The 23,450-nt window shown below is 39.8% G+C and overlaps 1 protein-coding gene across 1 annotated transcript; it reads right to left on the bottom strand.

Annotated features, from left to right (window-relative positions):
* Positions 1 to 39: 39 nt before the first annotated feature.
* LOC108682208 (neutral ceramidase) lies at positions 40 to 17,527 on the bottom strand. Its single transcript, XM_047884714.1, has 15 exons — positions 17,399 to 17,527; positions 16,954 to 17,097; positions 16,428 to 16,604; positions 15,962 to 16,044; positions 15,448 to 15,560; positions 15,069 to 15,199; positions 14,373 to 14,582; positions 13,879 to 13,986; positions 13,440 to 13,634; positions 12,955 to 13,080; positions 12,274 to 12,474; positions 11,677 to 11,844; positions 11,254 to 11,369; positions 425 to 593; positions 40 to 257 (listed from the first exon to the last, which is right to left on the bottom strand). Exons 1-15 carry the CDS (start codon positions 17,525 to 17,527, stop codon positions 135 to 137), a joined length of 2,193 nt encoding a protein of 730 aa, XP_047740670.1. The 3' UTR covers positions 40 to 134.
* Between the last annotated feature and the right edge of the window lie 5,923 nt (positions 17,528 to 23,450).

The raw sequence follows: 23,450 nt of genomic DNA on the forward strand, positions 1-23,450 counted from the left end.
CCGTAAATTCATTTTCTGAAGTATGAAAAGAAACAATCGAAGCGTTCAAATTTAATGCCTGTTTACTTGAAGGAAAATCGAAATGACGATTCGTTTTCTCCACCCAATTCAATTTCAGCGAACTTCTTGCACTTCTACATGACCAAACTCATGACGTAGCTGAGCAAATTTCCGATATTGTTGGTTGCTGGCGTATCATCTGGCTTTTCCCGAGGTAAGTTTATGAACTCCGTCGAATTTCTGTCAGGAAGAGCGACCTGCAATATAAATCATTATTAATGTGAATTAATTAATCAACATTTTGAGTGCCTCAATGTGCGAGAGGATATTATAATATGGAATTTTCAGTGAAAAAAATAATGTGTTTAATTATTAATTCGAAGCTTTTAGATTATTATGATAAAACGAGCGTCATAAATCCCACAAAGAAAGGTTCGGTGACGCCAAGGAAGCTCTGTATGGTGCCCCCCATGAACTTGGCGTGACCAGTATGGCTGATACGGAACGTTCCGTTGGTGGTATCTTCTGGTACGTCCCACTTGACCGTGGCCACTGACGTCCCCAGCAACGTTGAAGTCCGTTGCCAGGAGTACCTGCAAGTACCAGGCAGGGGTCGATATAGTTGGGTCCTTAAAGGTACCAGCTAGGCTGCTAGTGTCCACTTAGTAGGGTACCAGGGTCTACTGAGAACTACTAGAAGAGTTTTAAGTTCGTAGGTCTGTCAGCCAATATCTGACGACTCCTCAAACAAAAGCCACCACTCACAGACGTGAAATCGGCTGCTTCGCGTGCTAGAGCGAGTTAAGATACATATTACGGCCTCTGGACGATTGGAGCAGCTTCTCAAGTTCAGACGAACATGACATGCATGCCATTGCTGACTAATTAATAAACGAAGTCTGTAAATAATAGAGCTCCAATGAAGCAATACAAGTTAACGACGAATGTTAAAATCGATATTAATTTCATTTTTACACAAGGACATGATTTACTCAGCTCATATACTGTCAATAACTAACGAGGTATTCGAGTTGTCTTGCCGACACAATGTGAATGAGTATTGCCCGGATACGAATGAGTGTAGGAGTAAATATGGTATGCAAGCGATGGCTCATACACTCGTACTAGCAAAATAACAAGTTATCTGTTCTGGAACAATCGTTCACTTCAACATTAATAACCCGCGATCTAAAAGTGTACTTTTATTTCAATTGTCTAGTTCATTTATTCATGTTAATTCACGACTGTTCTTAATAATTATTAAACATGTGGGGCTATATTTTATTGATTAAAAAAAATTTGAACGCGTATGAAAAAATAACAGGCTCACCGGCGTTGACCGGGACAGGACATTTTTGAGATTTGAAATCCCATTTTCGGAATCTAGCTGATAATTTTCTAACCCTAGTTATATTCCAATAATACCCACTCAAACCCTCGTTTTGTTACCTTTTGTTTCGAAATTTGAAAGATGTTGTAACTTTTTAAATAACATTTAAATTCAATTTTCAATCAAATCTTTCCCAACATTTTAATTGCCTTATAATACTAAAAATAAAAATTTATTTTGAAGTCAGGATGAAATCGCGACATGCTGTTTCGAAGTACGCGATCGAATAGCCCGCTTCATGTTTAAAGCTATGTATGAATAGAATAGAATAGAAGTGTCGGCACTGAAGAAATAGGCCTGACATTTGAATTATTTAATGTGCATTCATGCATAAAAGGAAAGACTTATATCATTCATAAGTCTTCCGAAATTCCTTCATAAGTGAAGGAATTTCATTTAACTCCTCACTTTGTTTCCCAGTCGGCGTCAGTAGCGATGAGTTCCCATGAGCCATCGTCGGCTTGCCGCTCGACGGTCAAGAAGCTGCCGCCCAGCAGGGGATCGTTCCGTGGGTGAGCCGATACCTTCAGTGAAGAATTGACGCGAGTTTGTCGTTAAATATATTATGTATGTAATATTCTAAACAGTACCGTCCATAAGCATTCATTTGAACAGTTCTATAATACTCTTCCTGAATAAATTCAAGATAAGTGCGAATTTAAAAACATAGCGATAAACTCTTATTTACATTTACAAAAGCCGAATGTTAGAACGCATATTTACATCGAATGCAATGTTCCTTCTGGTGATCTTATTTACTACATAAAAACTGGATTCCTGTCAGGGATTTCAGGGATCAAGTTAACACCCACACATCGGAAAAGAACTTACGAATTTGACGATGACAGTTTCTCCGGGGTACGCTACCGGGTAGGGTTGGGCCAGCACATCACCAAAGGCGTAGTCGAATGGCGTCGAGTCGTAGACGTTTTCACGCACAAGACTGATTTGATCTTCAAGTAAATTTGGAGGGGAAGGACCTGGCAGGATGGCTTCTCCCTGGAAAAAAGTAACTTCTGTCCAATTTTGTACTTCATCTACTTCCTCGCGGACAACTAACGGGCTTCACATTGTTGCTAATGCTGCATGTAAGCCTCCAAGGTGTGCGGACCAAAGATGGTGCTGGCTCCTTCGTATCTCTGGATCGCGTACTCCTGGAACGTGGTGATGTAGTGGGTGTAGACGTTGGACAGTCCTGCTATCACTGGCACGATGTCCGGGACACCTTCCTCAGCAAAAACTGATGACAACTGAGCACAAAATTTACATGCGAGTTTATGAGAGAAAGTTAAGTTAGTTTTAAAAAACTCTACCTTATAACTTAACAGCGATTCCGTCTGCTAAGCTAAAAGCCTTTCATCGGCTAGCATTTTTAATTGAGAGTATTAACTGCTTGTTAACTTGCTTAACTTTACCTTGGATAACTCTGACCAATTTTTAACTGATAGCAAACTGATCTGATAGCTTCCAAAAACACAAATTTTTCACAGACCTAGTTTTGAATAAAGTTAGAGTAAGTTGAAATCCTACGAAAATTTTTCTTCAGAACTTTTTCCACTTTTTATACTTTACTATTCGTTCCCTGCAAACGTATCGTGTGTCCGGAAACAATAAAGCATGTATATTGATTGAATGACCAAGTCATTGCATAGAGATCAATTCACTGTACATTTGTTCATTTATGATTTACTTGAAATGGATTCTAAGTTTCAACAACCGACTTTGTCGCGCATTCTCCTGCCGGACATGGTGGTGAACTCCCCTGGCACGGCAGCGATCACGAACTGCCCCACTCTGGCGACCTGCGTCTCCACGATGTCCGACGTCCACTCGTACGGCCTGTGATACTGAAGACAAAGTCCACAATTTTAGAGTGAAAGGCAGTGCACTTCAAGACTCTGAAAAAATTATATATATGGATCCTTGATCCCTAAATAGTTGAATTATTACTCTGAAAATTTCACCAGCTAAGCATTTCGAACCGATGGAGGCTGAGACATATTAAGTCATTTCGCGCAAAGGTTCTTCGTTCATTTCAATGATCAATTATAAGAACGCGTTCATCAGATGATTTACGCATCCAATTGTAGTTTTTATATCCAAAAAATGCAACATTTTTAGCCGTAAATAAAACTTCTATTGATGTCTCTCTATCGTTAGCGAGATGCATTGGCCTAATTTAAATTTTCAAATTAATTTCTCACGTTTCCAGTGTCAAGCAGAATTGGCTTGGGATGGTGGCATACGATCTGTTCTGGATCCGTCTCAACCACAAAGTTGACGATTTTGGTCCAGAACGGATTATCTTCTGTCATTCCTTGGGTAAAGTCGAAAACCCCTGGACCGTCTGTGGTTCCAGCTGCGAAGCTAAATCCCAGAGCTGGTCTACAAGTCCGTGTCTGGTCAAAAAAAGTTTTTAGGATACGTAAGTAATTGAAATTAATGAAATAACCGGTTTAGTCCTGTTTCATTGTCTACCTTGAATGCTTTAATGCCTAACCTTCTGAGCGTAGCATTACTTTAATCTCATTTATAAGCGAAATTCAATTTACGAATTTGTCTTTAGGTTAACTTGAACACTATATATACGAGCTCGAGCTACAGCAGCCTCCAATCGGGCTCGCCAAGCTCCCGCGTATCCACGTTAGCCGCGTTGCTACGCCGCCATCTTTGTAGCACACTCGCGCCTTAGCTCACTCTTTCGTTCCTACACATTGGGATGTTTTAGTGGCAATGGAGAAAGAAAGAGCAAAGCACAAAGGATTAAGTTATTGTCAAAAACTCCATTGTTTTATTTCCAAGAAACTCTCACCGCGGTTCCGTTGGCCAGCGTCACGGTGTAGTTGGACATGTCGAGCTGCTGGCCAATTATTTGAACGGGGCCGATGACTTGCACGGCATTAGGATCGTTGTACAATTCCTGCCAGGAGCGCAGATTTACAGTTAAATTAAGTAAAAAAATTAATGAATGGTCATTGATTGTACTATCAACTACAAATTATTTCAGTATTCACGACCGTAAAGGTAAGACTGTCATCAAAAATTTTATAGTTCTTGGAACAGTTACAATTACAAATAAAGTTACCATAGCTTTTATTAAACTGCTCCATACATAGATTATTGTATAATTTTTCAGGGTTTATTTAGAATCGTAACACAAACATCTTGACAAAAAACTTTTTGTAGAAAATATGTACAAATTCCTAATTCGCAATTGGTTGTCATAACTACTTTCTATAGGAAAATTTTACTTCTTAATTTACTATGGATCCAATTAACTCAGTTGTGTCGGCTGTCTGGAACATCCAGACTTACGACAGCTTTTTCGAACTGCCTTGTGCCGATTATCTTGGTGCTTTCCTCCATGTCTTTGCCTGGCCCAGCGGCATAACAGAGTTTGACGCGACCTCCGCATGTGGACGTTAGGATGTCACATGGCAGGCCCGTGTCCTGGCACTTGGGGCCGTCCGTGTTGGGTGAGACGTCGCCGCAGTTGCTCTGGGCGAACGCCCCTACGAATTTACCCTAATGGAAAAGAGGTGAGATGATGCAGAGCTGCCATGAAATTGGGTCCTCGCAAGATCTTCCATACACTGCTTCATCTGATTATTAAGTGCAATGAAAAATGTTATTTGTTTCTGTCGAAATTATTTGCTGAATAATGTATTCTTGCAAACTAAAGACCGTACTTTTTAGTGGATTTAGTTGCAAATCAAGCAGTTTAAACGATCGAGCAAAGGATATTATGAATAATATTTTGATTACCTTCCCGGCGAGTGAGCCGGGATCCATGGCCTTCTCGAAAAGCTGTTCAGCGTAACCCTTGTTGTCGCCCGACACGAGGGTGTTGGTGTTGTTCATGGAAGTGGGGTGAACAGCGAACCAGTTCACCATACCTCATATGTAAGGAAGATTATTCGTACTTCATAGCATGCCAAGGGTTCCAAAATATAATCTTAGGTAGTTGCAGATATTGGAACCCAGTCCAGAAACAGGTAGAGAGCCTTGGCATCTTTTGGATTAAAAAGTCTGCCACATTTTAACCCTCATTTTGATCTATATCTATCAATCAGCTTTTTTATGTAGTGGCAAGACTTGCTCATCCATGTACTCACCCAAATCAGTACCATCCTCAGCAACAAACTTGAGCAGCGTCATGGTCTTGTCGGTGTCGTATTGATATTTGGCTCGCTCCTCCTCAGGGTTGTTCAGATAAGCTGAGGGACTCCTGCGTGGAAGTTCAATAACGACAAAATTTAACATTCTATTAAGTTTATATGCACTATGCCTGCGACTTGTCACGGTAAACCTGTGGACTGTAACATCCCAAGATAATTTGATGTGTCTTATAAATCTCAAAGCTAAATAACCCGGCTGTCTTTATCTAAAATAATTCTCAAATTTATAATATCTAAGACAAAAGTCCCTTACGCTTAACCTGTTACGGAAAACATGAAGCATTGATTCTGATATTCCTATTTTACTCGATGAAAAAAAATTATCTCAAGGGTGTTCGTAAATGTATATTCACTGTGTTGTGCAAAGTTTTATGCATAGCTCACACCACAATTTTCACCACTTGTTAACTTAGATTAAAATCCACACTTTGTATGCAAGAAAAAACATCTCACCTGTTGATGCTAGAATTTAAAAGTTCTCCTGAACTGTAGTACAGGCGGCCGGTCGTCATGGAGTTATGGGCTCGAATGATACTCTGTTAGGAAATTACTGACTTTTTTGAAATACATTTCAACCGTTTTGGAAAAGAATAGCGTGTAATATATTAAATAAGCAGATAATAGCGTGTAATATCTATTTTTTCTATATTTTCTGATATTTCAATGTGCTTAAACAAAGATAAGCCGAATTACTTTAGTCAAGTCGAATAGAACACCTGAACTCGAATTCCTCACAAGCTAATAATTATAATATTATACTGGCGTATAATATTATACAATTATATTATACAGTGTAAATGTATGAAGCACATGCAAACAAATCTATATTTAGACTTGGTAAAAACATTCTCCAGGAATGTTTTGGATGAATCAAGTAATACCTCGACGATTCCATATACGATAGATTCATAGGCTTGGTCGATGAAGCCCAGACTCGTGACTTGGTAGAAGAGATATTGAATGTATCCTCCCGGGGCGGAGTGCGTGTGTGTTCCACTAATTATCACATTTTCTGTCGTATAAATACCCCCGTACAAAATCTTCAGCCTTTCAACAACCTGCAACGCATGCAAATTATAAAATTAATTGTACTCTAGATATATTATATGTTCATTGTTCTTTTATACAAATGCCAAGAACATAATGACTAGTTTATCTAAGAATCTTGCTATCAAGAATATCTCGCATGTCGACCAACTTGTTCTCGAATGAATGCTAGACAACAAATGTTTTCGTATCAATCATATAGCCTCCGCAGTCCCTGTCTCGTGTTATTGACAAAGAAAAAACAATGCAACCATTACCATCAATGTTTTGTTATTTCAATCGTCCATGCCTAGAAGTATGAAGTTACTGTTAGGCAGAAAGACAGAATGTATTAAAGTACCTCAGCTCATCTTTAAAATCTGTCCACTTGCCGTCATTTTGACGAGCTGTGTAGCCATGCCCAGGTCAGTGTTGACGAACACGAATCTGTTGGTGTCGTCGTCGATGATGAAGGCGCGAGCGAACAGTCGAATGTGAATACCGTCGTTAATCTGTGCAGGGTTGGCGTAGCCCATCTGTAAACAACTGGTTATTTGAAACAAAAATTTAATTTTCATCTATAATTTGGAAGTGCTTTCGAGCGGCAAACGGCCGCTTCGGATGAGGTAAAGTGAGAGCCAGCTTCGGTACCTTCGATCGCAAAGACGCACCTAGATCCATATTGATATCTGATTCAATATTTGCTTTGGGAATATGTCGCTTCTCAAGATTTTACTTATAAACATATCAATAAGCCTTTCCCAGCTGAAGGCTGACCACAAGTAAAAGTTCCCACCATGTTCACTCCAGCAGCAGGTCCTGTGATATCATATCTACCAACGCCGATGTTGTAGATGCCCGTCGAAGGGTNGTTCCATTAGAACGTGGCACGTAGACGACGTACACCGATACGCACTTCCCCAGTTCTAGTTTTTTGTGCCGTTTAAAATCATACAGCTCACTGCTTCTATTAAATTAATGCTATCATCCATGTGTTGCTGAATATGTGTAAATGTATTTCGTTCTAAGCCAATTATGACGTTATTGCCTCAACGTTTAATTATTTAGGGCGAGATCTTAAATTTTAGCAAGAGACGTATAGCGTTTCCTGCTGAGCGGATGAATGCATAGGCAACAAACGGGATGAAAAAATTTTTGTTTCATGAAAATTGAGAGAGAAGTTTCGAGCTCGCAATTCATGGCATGCAGGCCATTCAAGATTCAGTGTTCTCATCATGCGACGAAGTCGCTCAAAAATTTTTACTTCCGAGCTCAATTTATACCCTGGTCAAGGTTAACAAGCAATTTAAAAGCAAAGAAAACGCCGAGTAAATTCACTACATCGATGTTTCAAACATTTCTGAGTCGAATTCTACCGCCAGTTCGACAATCTAGAAAATAAAATGCCTCAGTCAATCACTAATTATAATCTGACCATCGTTCCATCCATAGCATCACCACCTGCCATGCCACAAAAATTGAAATATGAGCATTTAAATCAAAGTATCGACTCGGATGATGAAATTTACGCTTTTTCCGCATTTTTCTAAAAGGCGGAAGTTTAAATATGTACTTAATTATATAATGTAACTTGATTTAATTTAATGAAATTTTTACGTTATCAATTTTTTCATTTGCATAAACTAAATTTTTTATTATAAAGAAAATATTTCGCTTAGTGACTGGACTGCATTTAATAAATTTTTCAAGTGCGATTTAAACCTCCAATATTGAAAAATTTTAAAAATGCATACGAATTAATGTTTCGTATAATACTTCTTAAGTTCTTACTTTCTTGAACTGGTTTCTGAAATTTTAATTGCTGGACATTCCGTTAATCGTAAACAAGCACCAGCGAAACATAGTCATTAGACACACAAAAAGGTTAATACCTAAGAAAAAACACGAGTAAATACAATCCTAGCGATTCACTATTCCGGATAGGAACTGTGCACATTATTAAGACACTGATTTCACTTGAAGATATGTAGTGATTACAAAATCCTCAAGTCCGAACAGCCAGAAGTGGAACAGAGTATCCTGGAATCACCCTCCGATACAGCAACGGCGCACAGCTCAGCATGGAAGCACACGGAAGAATGAGGAGGCTGACCGAGAAGCAAGAAAATTTCAGAAATTTTTTTAGATAAAAAAAATTATTTTACTAAACACACGGCGCGAAGGATACAAGTATCAATACGCGTACTGAGAGCGCGGGGTAAAACCGGGGGGACCCCGAATTTTACTACAACTGCAACTAGTAGTTATGCAACTAGATAGGTATTAGTTCAACCATGGGGTTTCCTCGCATTAGTTGTGAAAACGAAGTGTAATGGAAGCCGACCACGGATATGTTAGGTTACGGTTAACTAATTAAATTTTAGGTTTCATGCTGACCGAAAAGTCAATTTTTATTTTAAACCATTTGCACATGCAACCACGGGAAAGTGTCGTTGCCTAAAAAAGCCACTTTACACCGTTATCCGTGCTGAAACGATTTCTAAAATGATGGGTGCATTCATCTTTGTGATTCAATGCCAAAGTATATGCCAGCCTTTCTAACTTTTCCGTTCTCGTCGCAGGCACCAAAATTTTTGCTACCAACATACTCGAGAGCGGTTCCGCCCTTTCTCTGTTCTATTTTGTTCCATGTCCATGGGTTAACTACACGATCAGTTAGCTGATTTCCGGTGTGTCATGCGCACGATCATCCTTGAGGCTCCATGAGGTGCTCCATTGGTTGCTAGTCTGAATCTGGGATCAGTCAAGCCAAGAGCAAGGCGCTATTTGTGAAGAGTGTATTGCGATGAATATTCTCTGTGTAATATAAAATGATTCCTACATACAAGTGTCGACTTGAATATTCTGTCTTGCGGATTAAGGTTTTGTTCACGTCACGTGTAACCATATTATTATGGAATTTGTATACGGCGGGCAGTAACCGAGTTGCGTGTGAACTTAGTCGAAGCAAACGAGTTAATTCATGCGTGAATGACGTTTTCTCCGCCCTATTCTCAATTTCAGCGAACTTTTATGCACTTCTACACGATCAAACTCATGACATAACTGAGCAAATTTCCGATTTTGCTGGTCGCTGGCGTATCTTCTGACTTTCCGCGAGGTAGCTTTATGAAGTCAGTCGAATTTCTGTCCTGAAGAGCGACCTGCAATATATAAAATTATTAATGCAAACAAATTAATCAATATTTCGAATGTCTCAATGTGCCGCGAGCATATTACAATATGGAAGTTTCAATGGGAAAATAATTCGTTTAATTGGTCATACGAAGCTACTGGATTATTGTGATAGAACGAGCGTCATATATCATACAAAGAAAGGTTCGGTGACGCCAAGGAAGCTCTGTATGGTGCCCTCCAAGAACTTGGCGTGGCCAGTATGGCTGATACGGAACGTTCCGTTGGTGGTATCTTCTGGTACGTCCCACTTGACCGTGGCCACTGATGTTCCCAGCAACTTTGAAGTCTGTTGCCAGGAGTACCTGCAAGTACCAGGGTCTATAGTATATACCTATAGTAGTAGTAGTAGATACTAGATAGTAGGGTCTATTAAGATACGTGCTAGGCTGATAGTGTTCACACAGTAGGGTACCAGGGTCAACTAAGAACTACTAGAAGAGTTACGAGTTCGTAAGTCTGTCAGCCAATCACCGACGACTTTTCAAACAAAACCCACCAATCACAGGCGGGAAATCGGCTACTTCGTATGCTTAAGCGAGTTCAGATATTATGGCCTCTGGACGATTGGAACATCTCTTCAAGTTCAGACAAATATGACATGCATGCCATTGCTGGCTAATTAATAAACGAAGGCTGGAAATAATTGAGCTCCAATGAAGCAATACAAATGACGAATGTTAACATCGGCATTAAGGTCATTTTTACTCAAGGACATAATTTACTACTGCTCACATACTGTCAATAATTAACGAGTTATTCTAGTAGTCTTGCCAACACATGTGAATGAGTATTGCCCGGATACGAATGAGTGTAGAAGTAAATATGGTATGCAAGCGGTGCCTCATACACTCGTACGACCAAATAATAACATCTGTTGTAGAACAATCGTTTACTCCCACATTAATAAACCGCAATCTAAAAGTGTACTTTTACTTCTTCATTTTCATTTTAATTCAAGGCTGTTCTTAATAAATTTCAAACATGTGGGGATTTTTTCACCAAAAATTAGAACGCATATAGAAAAATAGCAGGCTCACCCGGCGTTGCCCGGGACATAATTTTTAAGATGGGAACTCCTATTTTGCCAATCTAGCTGATAACTTCTAGCCCTAGTTTTATTTCAATAATACTCACTCAATCCCACGTTTATCTGTTGTTTCGAAATTTGAAAGATGTTGAAACTTAAAAAAAAAACATTTAAATTCAATTTTCAATCAAAATTTTCCCCAACATTTAGAGATACCTGATAATACTACCGATAAAAATTTATTTTTAAGGCAGGATGACATCGCGATACGCTGTTTCGGGATACGCGCTCGAATAGCCCTCTGCACGTTCACAGCTTTGTATGACATTTGAATTCTTTAATGTGAATTCATGTATAAAAGGAAAGACTTATTTCATTCATAAGACTTCCGTTAGGATCCTGGTGTAGTGAAGGAATTTCATTTAACTCCTCACTTTGTTTCCCAGTCGGCGTCAGTAGCGATGACTTCCCATGAGCCATCGTCGGCTTGCCGCTCGACGGTCAAGAAGCTGCCGCCCAGCAGGGGATCGTTCCGTGGGTGAGCCGATACCTTCGGTGAAAAATTGACGCGAGTTAGTCGTTAAATGTATGTAATATTCTAAACAGTACCGTCCATAAGCATTCATTGGAACAGTTCTATAATACTCTTCCTGAATAAATGCAACATAACTGCGAATTTAAAAACAAAGCGATAAACAATCGGTCGTAATCATTTCCTAATGTTAGGATACTCATTTAGATAAAATGCAATCCTTCGTGTGATTTTATTTAATACATAGAAGCTGGTCATACATCACAAATTCTGGTCAAGCATCTATTGGATCACGTTCGCACCCACGCATCGAAAAAGAACTTACAAATTTGACGATGACAGTTTCTCCGGGGTACACCACCGGGTAGGGTTGGGCCAGCACATCACCAAAGGCGTAGTCGAATGGCGTCGAGTCGTAGACGTTTTCACGCACAAGACTGATTTGATCTTTAAGTAAATTTGGAGGGGCTGGACCTGGCGGGATGGCTTTTCCCTGGAAAAAGAAGTTATTGTCCAATTTTGTACATCATCTACTTCCTCGCGGGCAATTAGCGGGCTTCACATCGTTGCTACCGGGTCGAAGTATGAGTGACAACAACCGTGAATATCATTTGATGCTGTAGTGCTGCGCATGGTGTAGTGCTGCATGCTAGGTGGTATAACAATATAGACTGCTCGGCACACCCTCAGCATGGCTCTAGACAGCATGTTGTAGTGTTCCATGCTAGGTGGCAAAACACTATTGACTGCTCGGCCCATACCCTCAGCATGGCTCTGGACAGCATGGTGTAGTGCTGCATGCTAGGTGATGTAACACTATTGTCTATTGTCTGCTCGGCACATACCCTCAGCATGGCTCTGGACAGCATGGTGTAGTGCTGCATGCTAGGTTGTATAACAATATTGTCTGCTCTGCACATACCCTCAGCATGGCTCTGGCCAGCATGGTGTAGTGCTGCATGTAAGCCTCCAAGGTGTGCGGACCAAAGATGGTGCTGGCTCCTTCGTATCTCTGGATCGCGTACTCCTCGAACGTGGTGATGTAGTGGGTGTAGACGTTGGACAGTCCTGCTATCACTGGCACGATACCCGGGACACCTTCCTCCGCAAAAACTGATGACAACTGTGCACAAAATTTTCACTAGAGTTTATGAGAAAGTTAAGTTTGTTTTAAAAAAATCAACATCAAAACTTGACAGCGCTTCCGTCAGCTAAGCTAAAAGCTTTGCATCGGCACGCATTTTTAATTAAGAATATTAACTGCTTGTTAACTTGCTTAACTTTACCTTGGATAACTCTGACCAATTTTTAACTGATAGTAAACTGATCTGATGGCTTCCAGCAAACACGAATTTTTCACAGACCTAGTTTTGAATAAAGTTATTGTAAGTTGAAATCCTACGAAAATTTTTATCCAGAACTTTTTCCACTTTTTATACTTTACTATTCGTTCCCTGCAAACGTATCGGTCGTGTGTCCGGAAACAACAATAATAAAACATGTGTATTGATTGAATGACCAAGTCATTGCATAGAGGTCAATTCACTGTACATTAGTTCATTTACGATTTACTTGAAATAGATTCTAAGTTTCAATAACGGACTTGGTCGCGCATTCTCCTGCCGGACATGGTGGTGAACTCCCCTGGCACGGCAGCGATCACGAACTGTCCCACTCTGGCGACCTGCGTCTCCACGATGTCCGACGTCCACTCGTACGGCCTGTGATACTGAAGACAAAGTCCAAAATTTTAGAGTGAAAGGCATTGCATTTCCGGACACTGGGAAAATTAATCATATGGATCCTTGATCCCTAAATTCGTTGAATTATTACTCTGAAAATTTCACCAGCTAAGCATTTCGAACCGATGCAGGCGAGACATTTTAAGTCGCTTCACGCAAAAGTTCTTCGTTCATTTTAATGATCAATTATAAGAACACGTTCATCAGATGATTTACACATCCAATTGTAGTTTTTGATTTAAAAAAACAAATACAACATTTTTAGCCGTAAAAAAATTCTATTATTGTCTCTCTATCTTTAGCGAGATGCTTTGGCCTAATTTGAATTTTCAAATTAATTTCTCACGTTTCCAGTTTCAAGCAGAATTGGCTTGGGATGGTGGCACACGATTTGTTCTGGATCCGTCTCAACCACAAAGTTGACGATTTTGGTCCAGAACGGATTATCTTCTGTCATTCCTTGGGTAAAGTCGAAAACCCCTGGACCGTCTGTGGCTCCAGCTGCAAAGCTAAATCCTAAAGCTGGTCTGCAAGTCTGTGTCTGGTGGAAAAAAGTTTTTTTAATACTATAAGTCATTGAAATGAATGAAATAGTCGCTTTAGTCCTGGTTCATTTTCTATCCTGAATTTTTTCTAACCTGAATGTAGCTTTACTGTAATCTCATTTTAAGTGAAATTCTATTTACGAATTTGTCGTAATGATAACTCGAACACTGTGAATACGAGCTCAAGCTACCGCAGGCTCCAACAATATTTCCATTGTTTTATTCCCAAGAAACCCTCACCGCGGTTCCGTTGGCCAGCGTCACGGTGTAGTTGGACATGTCGAGCTGCTGTCCAATTATTTGTACGGGGCCAATGACTTGTACGGCATTAGGATCGTTGTACAATTCCTGACACGAGCGCAGATTTACAGTTAAATTGAGTAAAAAGATTATTGAAGGGTCATTGATTTTACTATCAACTACGTATTTTTTTAGCGTTAACGACCGTAAAGGTGAGACTCGTCAAAAACTTTATAGTTCTTTGAACCGTTACAATTACAAAGAAAGTTACCATAGCTTTTCTTAAACTGTTCCATACATCGATTATTGTATACTTTTTTCAATGTTTATTTGGAATCGTAACCCAAACATCTTGACACAAAACTTTTTGTAGAAGATATTTACAAATTCGTAATTGGTTGTCATAACTACTTTCTGCAATAAATTTTACTTCTTAATATACTATAGATTCAATTAACTCAGTTGCGTCGGCGGTCTGGAACATCCAGACTTACGACAGCTTTTTCGAACTGCCTGGTGCCGAATATCTCGGTGCTTTCCTCCATGTCTTTGCCTGGCCCAGCGGCATAGCAGAGCTTGACGCGACCTCCGCATGTGGACGTTAGGATGTCACAAGCCAGGCCTGTGTCCTGGCATTTGGGGCCGTCCGTGTTGGGTGAAACGTCGCCGCAGTTGCTCTGGGCGAACGCCCCTACGAATTTACCCTGATGGAAAACAGGTAAGATTATGCGGAGCTGCCATGTAATTTGATCCCCGCGCAGGAGCTTCCATACACTGCTTCATAATAATAATAGCGGTTTCAGCGTTATTAGGCCGTAGGCCTGTCGCCGATTCTTAACATCGCAGAACATTCACAGCATTTTGCGGTATCGAACTCGCAACTCACTGCTTCAATTCTGCTGTGCTTAACCGCCCGGCCTCCTTGCCGATCTGACCAGAAACTGGCGCACAGAGCTGGGATCAAACCCGCACCTCTCTGCTCCAATCTTGGTACTCTCAACTGTAACCACTAGGCCACCCTGTTCATCTGATTATTAAGTGCAGTGAAAAATGTTACTCGTTTCTGTCGAAATTATTTGCTGAATAATGTATTTATGCAAATTAAAGACCGTACTTTTTGGTGGATTTAGTTGCAAATCAAGCAGTTTAAACGATCGAGCCAAGTATATTATGAATAATATTTTGATTACCTTTCCGGCAAGTGAACCGGGATCCATGGCCTTCTCGAAAAGCTGTTCAGCGTAGCCCTTGTTGTCGCCCGACACGAGGGTGTTGGTTTTGTTCATGGAAGTAGGGTGAACAGCGAACCAGTTCACCATACCTCATATGTAAGGAAGATTATTCGGACGTCATAGCATGCCAAAGGTCCCAAAATATAATCTTAGTTGCAGATATTGAAACCCAATCCAGAATAGGTAGTTCTGGAGTCTGCCACATTTGAGAACAGGTAGTTCTCAAAGTCTGCCACATTTTAACCCTCATTTTAATCTATCAATCAATTTTAACCCTCATCTATCTATCAATCAGCTTTTTTATGTAGTGGCAAGACTTGCTCATTCGTGTACTCACCCAAATCAGTACCGTCCTCAGCAACAAACTTGAGCAGCGTCATGGTCTTGTCGGTGTCGTATTGATATTTGGCTCGCTCCTCCTCTGGGTTGTTCAAATAAGCTGAGGGACTCCTGCGTGGAAGTTCAATAACGAAAAAATTCAACATTCGATTAAGTTCATATGCACTATATGCCTACGGTAAACCTGTGGACTTTAACATCTCAAGACAATTTGATGCGTCATATAAATCTCAAAGCTAAATAACCCGGCTGTCTATCTGAAATAATTCTTGAATTTATAATATCTAAGACAAAAGTCCCTTATATACGCTTAACCTGTTACGGAAAACTTAAAGCATTGATTCTGATAATCCTATTTTACTCGATATAAAAAATTTATCTCAACGCTGTTCGCCAATGTATATAAATTTCACTGTGTTGTGCTTAGTTTTTAGCATAGCTTACACCACAATTTTCACCACTTGTTTACTTAGTTTAAAATCCACACTTTGCATGCAAAAAAAACATCTCACCTGTTGATGTTAGCATTTAAGAGTTCTCCTGAACTGTAGTACAGGCGACCGGTCGTAATGGAGTTATGGGCTTGAATGATGCTCTGTTAGGAAATTACGGACTTTTTTGATGAAAATTTCAACCGTTTTGGAAAAGAATAACACGTAAAATATATTAAATTAGATTAATTAATCCAATATAATAGATTATAATGCGGTTTACACGTGCAATATATTGTGCGGTTATCTATGATTTCTGATTTTTCAATGTGCTTGAACAAATATATATCCCAGTTACTTTAGTCAATTCGAATAGAACACCTGAACTCGAATTCCTCATAAGCTAATAATTATAATGTTATACTGGCGTACAATATTATAACGATTATATTATACAGTGTAAATGTATGAAGCACATGCAAACAAATCTATATTTAGACTTGGTAAAAACATTCTCCACGAATGTTTTGGATGAATCAAGTAATACCTCGACGATTCCATATACAATAGATTCATAGGCTTGGTCGATGAAGCCCAGACTCGGGACTTGGTACAGGAGATATTGAATGTATCCGGCCGGGCCAGAGTGCGTGTGTGTTCCACTAATTATCACATTTTCTGTCGTATAAATACCCCCGTACAAAATTTTCAGCCTTTCAACAACCTGCAACGCATGCAAATTATTAAATGAATTATAATCCAGAAATATTATATGTTCATTGCTCTTATATACAAAAATCAAGAATATAATAATTATTTTATCTAAGTATCTTGGCATCAAGCATATCTCGCATGTCGACCAACTTGTTCTCGAATGAATGCTAGACAACAAATGTTTTCTTTTAAACCATAGCCTCCGCAGTCGCTGTCTTGTGTTATTGGCAAAGAAAAAAACAATGAAACCATTACCATCAACGTTCTGTCATTTTAATCGCATATGCCTAGAGGGATGGAGTTACTGTTGTAAAATGTATTAAAGTGACTCAGCTCCTCTTAAAAATATGACTACTTGCCGTCATTTTGACGAGCTGTGTCGCCATGCCCAGGTCAGTGTTGACGAACACGAATCTGTTGGTGTCGTCGTCGATGATGAAGGCGCGAGCGAACAGTCGAATGTGAATACCGTCATTGATCGGTGCAGGGTTAACGTAGCCCATCTGTAAACAACGGGTTATTTAAAACAAAAATAATTTAATTTCCATCTATAATTTAGAAGTGCTTTCGAAAGGGAAACGGCCACTGAGCTAGCTTCGAGCTAGCTCAGAAATGAAGAAAAATGATGAATGAAGAAAAATGAAAAAATGCTTCGGTACCTTCGATCTCAAAGACGTACCTAGATCCAAGTTGATATCTTATTCAATATCTGCTTTGGGAATATGTCGCTTACCAATATTTTATTTATAAACATATCAATAAGCATTGCCCAACTGAAGGCTGACCACAAGGAGAAGTTCCCACCATGTTCACTCCAGCAGCAGGTCCTGTGATATCATATCTACCAACGCCGATGTTGTAGATGCCCGTCGCCGGGTCAGCTGCCCTGGCCGCGCCTAACACCAGCAAGGACAGTAACACCTTGCAAATCATGTTCACTGAAAGAAATTAGTCAGAGATCGTTTTATACACATTAGAATTTGCGACTGTTGATTAAAATTGTTTAATGTTAATAATCGAGCCTCTTCAACTATCACGCAAGCCGCAATACAATTCAAAGTTTCCAGATCGTCGACGAAAACGTGAAGTCGCGGACGGACGGACGGACATGGCGAGCACAATAGTGCATTTTTTCATAAATAAGAAAATGCGCTAAAAACTGCGTTATAACACATCCTTGCGACAAAATTTCTTCTCTCTTCGAGTCACCGACATGTGAACAGCTTCCTTGATAGCTTCGTTGACGCTCCGAGTATGAACGCCTTAAATTACACGTTAAGTGCGGGACGACCCACGGGTGGGTGGCAGGGTCTTTTTTCCGGATAAATTCCGCGATTTAGTTTTTTTTTCAATTGCGTTTGTCGACAAAAATTTATGATGACAGTACTGCCTCTTTAAAATATAAAATGTACGAAAAAAAGGAAAATTTAATTTTTGCACCTGAACCTACAAATTTACTAGTATATTTTGAATTATAGGCCTTTTTAGCAGTGGACTTGGCCGTTTTTAGGCCAGCTGCCAGCGCTGTGGGTCGTTACCGCACTTAACGTGTTAAGAACAGACTAGACGAAGCTATGCAGGAGCATATGTTCAGTCTTAAAATGCCTAGCAAATTACGGACCAGGCAATGAGTCCAGAAGCCATCTCAATCAATCGTCAGTTAGTGAAAGATCGAGTTCCAAAGGCCGTATCCCTTGTGAATCAAGTCACGAAAAATTCAAGAATCGGCAACAGGCCATGGGCCTATTTCTTCAGTGCCGACACTTCTATTATATTCTATGAACAAGAATCGGCAACAGGCCATGGGCCTATTTCTTCAGTGCCGACACTTCTATTCAATTAATTAACTCAATCTCTAGGTCTCGTCAGAATTTGTCTGTTCGATCGCGATAACCACCTGATTGCATCGGGAAAAAACATTTTATACGTGATAGCACTCACACCTGCTGTTCCCACGTGTTGTGTACCTTGCATTCAACTGCACAATGATTTTTTGGCTTATACGTTGCGACGCAATTTACTTTCACTCTTATTTGCTCTCGACATTTTATTCAGTTTCCACTTATCGTGTACTGGTAGCTAAACATCCATGGGATCCTTAACTCGTGTTTTAGTTAAGAGTTCATGTATGGAGCATCTAACGAAGTTCGCTAACTTTTTTTAGCTAATCATAAAAAAAAACAAGCCTTTGGCGCATATTAAAATTTGTAAAATTGTGAGAGTAGTTCCATTAGAACGTGGCACGTAGACGACGTACACCGATACGCACTTCCCCAGTTCTAGTTTTTTTGTGCCGTTTAAAATCACACAGCCCATTGCTTCTATTAAGGGGCTCGTTTTGGTCCAAAATCGACAATTTTGGCTTTTCCTATTTTTAGTCTCATCTTAAAGCTGACATTCTGCCCTATAAAACGTACCAAAACCATCTCTGTACGTTGATTTATGCGTTCACGACAGATCCCGAAAGGAAGGGAGGAGGATGGGTGAGTTCTTTCACATTTAAGATAGGGAATAATTACCGCAGTGCACCATAAATCGCTAATCTACAGACATTCAGCTCCAGTAACCTTGCCACAGTCGTACGGGGTGGTAATTGCGCCGTCGCTCGTACCATCCTTGACAGAAATTGAGCTCCAGTATCATCTAGTCTCATTCCTTGCAGTTTTGAATGCCGATTTCGAGGCGCCCGGGACTTAATTAGTCGGACTCTACTGAACATTCATACTTATGGTCACTGGAAACCTATTTCCTCCTACAATTTCGAAGCTACAGCAATGAGGCATGTACCATTCGATTTGCAAAGAAAATATCTACAAATTGTTGTAGGCGTTTTTCTAATTTCGTTATAGATCAACGATGCTATCAGGGAGGCTGTTCCACATGTCGGTGACTCGAAGCGAGAAGAAATGTTGTCGCATGGATGTGTTCCAACGCTGTTTTTTTAGTTCGGATTTTATTTTGGATTTTATTTTGCGAAAGGTTAGGGGTAAAATCGAAAATTTTACGAGTAATGCTCCCACACCCACAAAAATGGGAATTTCAAAAAAACGCCTACATCAATTTGTAGATATAACCTTTACGCATCGATTGATATGTGTCTCAATGTTGTAGCTCGAAAATCCTAGGCCCGCGAAAATTTCTACAGTACCCCCTTTTTGGCCGTTTTCGAAGAATTTCACGTTTTCTTTCATTTTTTCAAAAAATTCACATGAACAAAAAAGTCTTAGAATTCCGTTTTACGTACGTGTATTGAATTTCGATGTGATCCGTCCGTAAATAAAAAAAGTTTTTTTTTTACCAAGACGCTCCCCTTGAATCAATGCTATCATCCATCTGTTGCTGAATATGTGTAAATTTATTTCGTTCAAAGCCAATTATATCGTCATTGCCTCAAAGTCTAGTTATTTAGGAAGAGATCTTAAATATTAGTAAGAAATGTAGCGTTTCCTGCTGAGCGGATGAATGCATAGGCAAAAAACTGGATTATAATTTTTTTTGTTCCATGAAAATCGAGAGAAAATTTTCGAGCTCGCCGTTCATGGCATGCTGGCCACTCAAGATTCGGTGTTCTCATCATGCGAAGAAGTCGCTCAAAAATTTTTACTTCCGAGCTCAATTTATACCCTGGTCAAGGTTAACAAGCAATTTAAAAGCAAAGAAAATGCCGAGTAAATTCACTATATCGATACTGCAAACATTTCTAAGTCGAGCCCTACCGCCAGTTCGACAATCTAGAAAATGGAAACAATCCTTATAACTCAAAATCCAAAGTCAGACGATAAAACCTAAAATTGACAAATTAAAGACAAATCAATCTTAACCCTCTCACTAGCAATTTACAAAGATGACCCACCACGGCTGCCCGTTTGTGCATGAGGCTTCCTTATCAATTTTTATCATGCCTCAGTCAATCACTAATTATAATCTGACCATCGTTCCCTCCATAGCATCACCATCTGCCATGCCCAAAAATTAAAATATGAGAATTTAAATGAAAATATCGGCTCGGACGATGAAATTTACGCTTTTCCGCAATTTTTAAAAGGAACGAGTATAAATATGTATTAATTATATAATGTAACTTGATTGAATTGAATATTTTTACGTTATAAATTTTTTCATTTGCATAGACTAAATTTTAATTATAAAGAAAATATTTCGTTTAGTGACTGCATTTAATAAATTCTTCAAGTGCAATTTAAACCTCCAATATTGAAAATTTTTAAAAATACATACGAATAAATTTTTCGTATAATACTTCTTACTTTCTTGAACTGGTTTCTAAAATTTTAATTGCTGGATATTCCGTTAATAGAAAACAAGCACTCGCGGAACACAGTCATAAGAGACTCAAAAAGATTAATACATAAGAAAAAACACGAGAAAATACAAGCCAAGCGATTCACTATTTCATGAGGATAGGAACTGTGCACATTAATAAGACACTGTTTTCACTTGAAGATGTGTAGTGATTACAAAATCCTCAAGTCCGAACAGCCAGAGGTGGACCAGCGTATCCTGGAATCGCCCTTCGATACAGCAACGGCGCACAGCTCAGCATGGAAGCACACGGAAGAATGAGGAGGCTGACCGAGAAGCAAGAAAATTTCAGAAATTTTTTTAGATAAAAAAATGATTTTACTAAACACACGGCGCGATGGAAACCCATTCAGCTGAAATATATTACGAATGAATTTCGATTCCGAATGCATACGTGATATATTTCAGCTGAATGGGGGTTTCCATCGTGCTTTGTGTTTAGTAAAATCAAACGTTTTTTTTATCTAACACGTCTTCTGCAACTCTGATTGGAGGCAACAGTAAAAAAATTATTTATTGCACTTTGCCCTGTTTTGGTAGTTATGTCCAGCAAACTTAGCTATGTCCAGCAAACGTCTGAAGCCATGTCCAAAGAACTTGGGATTTTGTTTATGAAATATTTTCCGAATGTTAGAAATTCAAAAGCGAAGAAAACACCACACAAATTTAGCATATCTCTTTTGAAAACGTTTCGGAGACCAGCTCCATCGTCAGTTCGATAAATCTAGAACACAGATAAATGCAGAAAATTAGTTTGGAGTTAATCAAGAAAACACAGAAGTTAAAAACCTAAATTTACAGACAAAGGGACTGGAGTGTTAGGCTGTCTGGAATGTTAATTTGACTGGAAGACTGGACTCATGGAATGTTAATTTGAAGGTTATGCTTGTAAATAATTTTACAATTGGTACTTTCTTTAAGTATAAGGACGTTATTCCTGCCCGAATGCGATCGATCCTGGTCTATGAGTATAGTTGTGCGCACTGCGCATCAGCGTACGTTGGAATGGAGTAACGAAACTTCTACATCCGGGTTTCTGAACACCGCGGCATGAGCTATCGTTGGAAGGGGGACGACTGAAATAGCCCAGCATTGCCCAAACCAGCATAATTTTCATACTTCACACCATGCGCGAGCATGCTGCAGAGCAAATTAGCCAATATGATTACTTGCTGATAGCCACCGGGTATAAATCCCTTCATGGATGTAAACCAGCGAGCCAATGAGCTGCAAGCCGCCAAAACAATGGTCGTAACCCACACGCTAAATCCCAAATTATTTCTATTCCATGCAGCCTACCCCCTTCACCACTTTTGATAAAGAACGCCCTGCGCCACAGAACTATCAGTACACTGCTACCTCTCCAGCCTGTCCGTTCTTCTAAAGGCTATTCCCCTGCCTGTCCGTTCTTCTGGAGGCTATTCCCCTGCCTGCCCGTTCTTCTGGAGGCTAAACCTCCACGCTTACCCCCTGCTCCCCCTCCTTTCGGTATCAGCTTGCGGAAAAATTTTCACATTCTATCCCAGTTTCCCATTCTTTCTCATGTTTCAAGCATATCCTACATAACCTAACCCATCGCGGAAAGGTGGAGAAAGGGAGGTGGTGGAGAAAAGAAGATGCTGGTGAACGTCAGGGCTGGGCTTACGTTTGCGAAGTGCTTAGGTAAGGTGATGCGACAGTCCGGTGCGGGGCTGTTCCCATTTACGGCAGTCTGGTGCGGTCTGCGGACCCTGTGGCTTACGGCATTTGTAAGAAGTGATGGTATGGGCTTAAATCATTGGTGTAGGAGCTATTGGGCGTAATCTGTTTGGAGTATCAGCTTGTGGGCTGAGGCATTGCTTGTTTCAAGCTGGTGTGGCGAGATGAGGCAAGTAAGAACAGCTGCATAGGTGTTTGACTGACTATTTCTATTGCATGTAGTGGGTTGGCATTGGCTCTTGGGCTGATTTAAGAGTCAAATTTTTGGGCTATGGCAGCGCTCCCCCATTATTGACCATTCATAGAAGTTTATAATTGTCATTGTTGTCTTGATAGCCTACTCCCTAGATTTCTCTACTAGAATTTAGTTCAGAAACCAATATGGCGACCACGGCGTCGACCAACCCGCATGACAATCAACTTTAGAGAGGGTTTTGGTTTTCTTAAAAGGTTGGAAATGAATAAGGTTCCGACGTCCCTTTTCCAATTGATAGTAGAAAATATGTATCAAGTAGGATGGAGTAAAGAATCTGGTGTTTAGTATGTTTATTGATGGGATGAAGAATGACGGCACGACCAACACCTGCGGGCGGTTGGTCATTAGAATACAAGCATGACATGAACAAAAATTGAATATTAATGTTTAAAGAAATAATGAATACAAATGGTTATTCAGATATTATGAGGTTGAATAGCTATCTGACTTTGATTCAGAAGGTTGACTTATACTTGACTAAGCATAACACTGACATAAAATAGCAGAAAACAATATTTAAAAAATTTTGAGAGCAAGCCATGATATAGTTCTGACGGTTACACTTTGGAATATTTATTGACA

This window comes from Hyalella azteca, unplaced genomic scaffold, assembly GCF_000764305.2.
Source record: "Hyalella azteca isolate HAZT.00-mixed unplaced genomic scaffold, Hazt_2.0.2 contig16040, whole genome shotgun sequence".
Lineage (NCBI taxonomy): Eukaryota > Metazoa > Arthropoda > Malacostraca > Amphipoda > Hyalellidae > Hyalella > Hyalella azteca.

Coding starts and splice junctions, on each gene's coding strand:
- LOC108682208 (XM_047884714.1), bottom strand. CDS start 17,527: ATGATTTGCAAGGTGTTACTGTCCTTGCTGGTGTTAGGCGCGGCCAGG. Junction 17,098..17,398: donor CTGCTGCTGGAGTGAACATG/GTGGGAACTTCT, acceptor CGTTGTTTACAG/ATGGGCTACGTTAACCCTGC. Junction 16,045..16,427: donor TTGTATATGGAATCGTCGAG/GTATTACTTGAT, acceptor ATTTCCTAACAG/AGCATCATTCAAGCCCATAA.